Source organism: Octodon degus, unplaced genomic scaffold (genome assembly GCF_000260255.1).
Source record: "Octodon degus isolate 3935 unplaced genomic scaffold, OctDeg1.0 scaffold00099, whole genome shotgun sequence".
Taxonomy (NCBI): domain Eukaryota; kingdom Metazoa; phylum Chordata; class Mammalia; order Rodentia; family Octodontidae; genus Octodon; species Octodon degus.
Genome location: NW_004524675.1, coordinates 4,712,922 through 4,717,815, shown reverse-complemented (window position 1 = coordinate 4,717,815; position 4,894 = coordinate 4,712,922). Strand labels below are relative to the sequence as shown.

Genomic DNA, 4,894 nt, shown 5'->3' with positions numbered 1-4,894 from the left:
GGACCTGGGCTATGATTGGGTCTGGGCAGAAGTCTCTTATTTTGATATAATTTCATTTGTTGAATATTGATGGTGTTTCTTTTAAAAATCAAGTTCTGTTCAAAGTTCTCACCTCCTGGCTTCAAGAGTTTCACCTATTTTAGTTTCTATTAGATTATATGTTTCTGTTTTAGTGTTTAGGTCTTTGATGCATTTTTATTTGTGTTTAGTACATGATGAGAACTATGAGTCTAGATTCAATCTTCTGCATGTGGACAATGAGTTTTGGCAGTGCTATCATGACTCCAGTGTAGGTTTTAGCTCCTTTGACAAAGATCAGTGGCTGAATGTGAATATATTTTGGTTTCCTATTCTGTTTCATTGATCCACATGTCTATTTTTATGCCAGTACCATATGCTGTTTTATGCTGTTTTTATCATGCTAACCTTATAATACAATTTGAAGTCCAAGATCATGATGCCTCCTGCCCATATTGCTTTTACTACTATGTGTATTTTCTAGTTCCATGAATTTTTGGATTATTTTCTGTAGTTTTGTGGGGAAGGCTGTTAATATTTTGACTGGGATTTTATTAAATCTATATCTATGTAAGCTTTGAAAATATGGCTGTTTTGGCACTATTTGTTCTGTCATGCTGGGAAAAGGGATGGCTCTCTATTTACTGATATCCTCTTTGATCTTTGCAAAAGCAAAGTACTAGTTTTTGTTATAGAGATGTTTCGTTTTCTTGGTTAGGTTAATTTTTTCTAGAGTCTCTGATTTGTTGGAGTATAATTTTTCATAGTAGTCAATAATGTTCTTCTGGATTTGGGAAGCATCTGATTTCATGGCTGTGGGTGTTTTCCTCTTTTGATAAGTTTGTCTAAGGGCCTGCCTGTTTTATTTTTTTCACTCTTCAATTCATTTATTCTTTGTATTTTTATTAGTCTCAATCTCCTTGATTTCTCCTGTTGTTTATAACTTCCTTCTGTACTATCTTTGCATTTAGACTGCTCTTGTCTTTTAGGACCTTAGGGTATGTCATTATTTATTTGAGCTCATTCTATTTTCCTAATATAAGTATTCAGAATATATCACTCTGAGTACTTCTGTCATTGTATCCTGGAGGTTTTGGTATGTTGTATTGGCATCATTGTTTGATTCTAGAAAGTGTTAATTTTTTTCTGTGAACTATTCATTATCAGGAGTGCATACTTAATATCCAGATGTTTATAAAATTTTTGTGGTTTCTCTTGTAATTGATTTCTAGTTTTAATGTACTATTATATGATCGTATATATAGGATGATTTTTTTTTTAATTTTGTATGTTCTATAGGATAGTATGTGGTCTGCTTTGGAGAAGTTCTGTGTACTGCTGAGAAAAGTGTATATTGTATTGTATGATAGAATATTCAGTAGATATTAAATCTGTTTTTTTGAAATTATGGATCAGCTCTGACTTTTTTGTTGTTTTTGTCTAGGTGATCTATTTGTGAAAATGGTGTGTTGAGGTTCCCATCTATGACTGTATTTGTGTTCATTTAATATTTTGTATTGAGCAGTGTTCATTATGTGAAGTAAGGTTCATTGGTATTTTGTGCATATATGTTTATAATCATTATCATGCTGTTAAGTTATCACATTACCTAACATGTATGACTTGCTTTGCCACTTCTGACATGTTTTGGTTTCAAGTCCACTTAAACAATAAGATTGCTACCCCTGCTTATCTTCAGAGTCCTGATGTATGCAATATTGTTTTTCTATCCTTTGATTTTTAATATGAATTATTTTTGGAATAGATGTGTCTCTTCATGTAGTACACTGCTGGGTTTTGCTTTGTGGTTCAGTCTGCAATCTCTGCTTTTTAGTTTTAGAATTGAGGCTACATACATTGAGTTATTACTGAAAGGTATTGAATTATTCCTGTCAACAATGTATTATACTGTTGTTGATTCCTTTTTTCTCTTTTTGTTTAACTATTTTCTTTTCTTTTTTATGTATTTAGAAGAGGGTCTACAGGGTCTCACTCTACAGATTGGACTTATTGTGATCCTCCTGTTTTCAGCCTCCCAGGCACCGGGGATTACAGGCATGTGCCACCATGCCCAGTCTTATTTTCCCTTCTTAATATATGGATCCCAGCCAACTTTTTTGTTTGGTTGTCTTAATTCTCTCTCTCTATGATAGCTTTGAGAATTTTTTTTGGAGTGGTGCTTTTATGGTAATAAATTTCTTAAGATTTTTTTTTGTTATGGAATATCCTTTCCCCATATAGGACAGATTAGCATGGATTTAAATATTGTTTACATTTAGGGCTTGAAGTACTTCATGCCATGTTTTCTTGGCATTTAAGTTTTGTGTTGAGAGTCTGCTCCAATCCTAATGTGTTCACCTTTATGAGTGATTTTTTTCATTGTTTTCTCTGGCAACTTTGAAGATTCTGTCCTTATGAGAGCCTTATGGGCTTGTGACTCTGTTGTGTCATGAAGAGCTTCTCCTCTTGCTATAATCATTTGGGATTCTGTAAGTGCACTTACATGTATGCTGAGTTCTTTTCCCATAGTTAGAATATTTCCTGCAAACAAATTTTGTATTCCATTTGTGCTGTCCTTTATTTTTTTCTCTAATTCCAATTATTCTTAAGTCTTCTTCGTGTCAACTATTTTCATGGCCTATGTCTGTTTAGTTAACTTAGCATTCATGTTTTGAATGGATTTGGTCCACTTTTCTTATTTTGGGGGACCCTTTTGATTTCCTTCTAACAGTTGAGGACAGGACTGCATAACAGAGAGAGAGAGAGAGAGAGAGAGAGAGAGAGAGAGAGAGAGAGAGAGAAAGAAAAGTAAACCATACCTGTTGACAAAATGTCATGATCACATCAAGAAAACAGAACCTAACCAGAGAGATGCCCATGCATTCAAGCAAACAAAAAATCACTTCACTCTATTTGTCCTCAACTCTATTTGTCTTCAACTCTCATACAAAAGTGAGGAACATGCAAACACAAGGTAACAAAATGCCTCCAAAGACTCCCAACACCCCCAGAGCAGATACAAGGGTCACCAGTGGAGAGTAAATCAAATGCCAAATAGCTGAGCTATACAGAATGATCAAAGAGGGAGCAAAGAAACCAGCGTAGTCAAAGATGCCCAAACCAGACAGTGGAATTAGCAAATTGTCCAATGTGGTTAAAGAGTCCCCCCAAATGAGAAAAAGCTGATATAGTCAATTGTAGACCTTTATCTCTGTCCCAAGGTCCAACTGCCTCAATTAATTTGGGAAGAACAGGATGTGAAGCAGTTTGCCCAATGCTCAGTTTTCTGTCTACTTCCACAAGTGACTTGTTCCCTCTCCCCTTGCTTCAGGGCAAATCCTGCATCCCTTTCTGCACTCTCCCTCCATGGCTCTTCTGTCCCCTGTATCACCAGAAATCCTTTATTTCAAGTGACTCTTTTCCTTTTCATTCAAATTTTTATCTGTCTCTGGTCCTTGACTCAAGAGCTCCTCTTTTGAACAGGTGAAATTTGTTACTGTCCCCATTCTCAACAGAATGCCTTTTTTTTGTCTGTAAGGGCAGAGTGGATAGTTGATTTCATGTACTAGATTTCATACAGTATCAGCTCTTTCTAATGTGTAGGGCTACAATAGGCTACTGTCCACTATGATCTGCTTCCTTCAGTCTCTTTCCCTTCCCCATATCTTTGGAGATGAAATCAGCAGGTCCCTGGGTTCAGTGTCACACATTTTTTGTGGTGTTTAGCTTTTCTCTGCCTAGATCTGGGGCTTCTTTTGTTGGCACTCAGCTATGGGTGGTGGCCAATGGATGTTGGGTAAGATGCTGAAGTGCTCTCTGGTGTTTGGGAGGATGATGGGGGAGGGATTGCATGTTTTGTATTCCTGGCTTTACCTCTCTCTGGTTGTAGCCTGTGGCTTCTTGAGGCCCACACTGCAGCAGACTCCCACATTGGGTTTCTTCTTGCATATAACAGGGAGAATATGGCAGTCCCTACCCAGGCCCTGTAGTGCCTGGTCCTTTGCTTGTGCTGTCAGAACCACTCTCAAGATAGAATATGTGCTGGATAAAGTTCTATAGCAGAGTGCAGGTCTGTTGTGCCCATACTTCCTCTTTTTAACAACCCAGATATTTGGTTGAATAGAAAAAAATCATCTTTTAGGATAATTTTCTGTACCTGAGTGTGATTGCCTCTCTTGTTTCTGAATACTCACCCTATCTAGTGACCTCTCCCAACACACCTATAGTTGAGCATGTTGGGAAGTTCACCACAGACTGTATGTCATCTGTATTCACCAGTGCCATCTAAAATAACTTACACAGACTAGATTCTCAATGCAGTTTTTAGGGTGAACCTTATTACTCATCTCCACCTGTTTTCCTTAAAGGATGTGAAGCTCAGAAGTGGGGCCCTGACTGTAACCGTCTGTGCACTGCTTGCATGAACAACGGTGTCTGCCATGAAGATACTGGGGAGTGTGTTTGCCCCCCTGGATTTATGGGAAAGACATGTGAGAAAGGTGAGTGGTGAATACTTAGTGAGCAAGGTGTAGATGGAAGAAGCTATTACTACTGGATTTAGAACTTTAAATCTGGACATAGATAAGAATGGTAGCTAAGTGGTCTCTACTAGGCCATATGGTACCTGTGTGTGAATTAGAAAAAGTTGCCCCTTCCTAAAGGATTTTTATACACTACTGTATTGTGTCAGCATTGTGAACATCCCTGTCCACAACTTGCAAAGCTGAGAGTAGTAGCCCTGATGTTTCCTCATTTTCTACAAAATGGACCACAAGCGTCTTTCCTTTCCTTTCCTTTCCTTTCCTTTCCTTTCCTTTCCTTTCCTTTCCTTTCCTTTCCTTTCCTTTCCTTTCCTTTCCTTTCCTTTCCTTTCCTT

At 37.5% G+C, this 4,894-nt stretch overlaps 1 protein-coding gene across 1 annotated transcript in view; it reads left to right on the top strand.

Moving 5' to 3' along the window:
* Tek (TEK receptor tyrosine kinase) overlaps positions 1-4,894 on the top strand; it is a 182,391-nt gene that overhangs the window by 75,096 nt on the left and 102,401 nt on the right. The window contains exon 5 of the mRNA XM_023723507.1: positions 4,386-4,517. Within this exon, the coding sequence (XP_023579275.1) occupies positions 4,386-4,517 (132 nt within the window). The remainder of the gene's footprint in view (positions 1-4,385; positions 4,518-4,894) is intronic.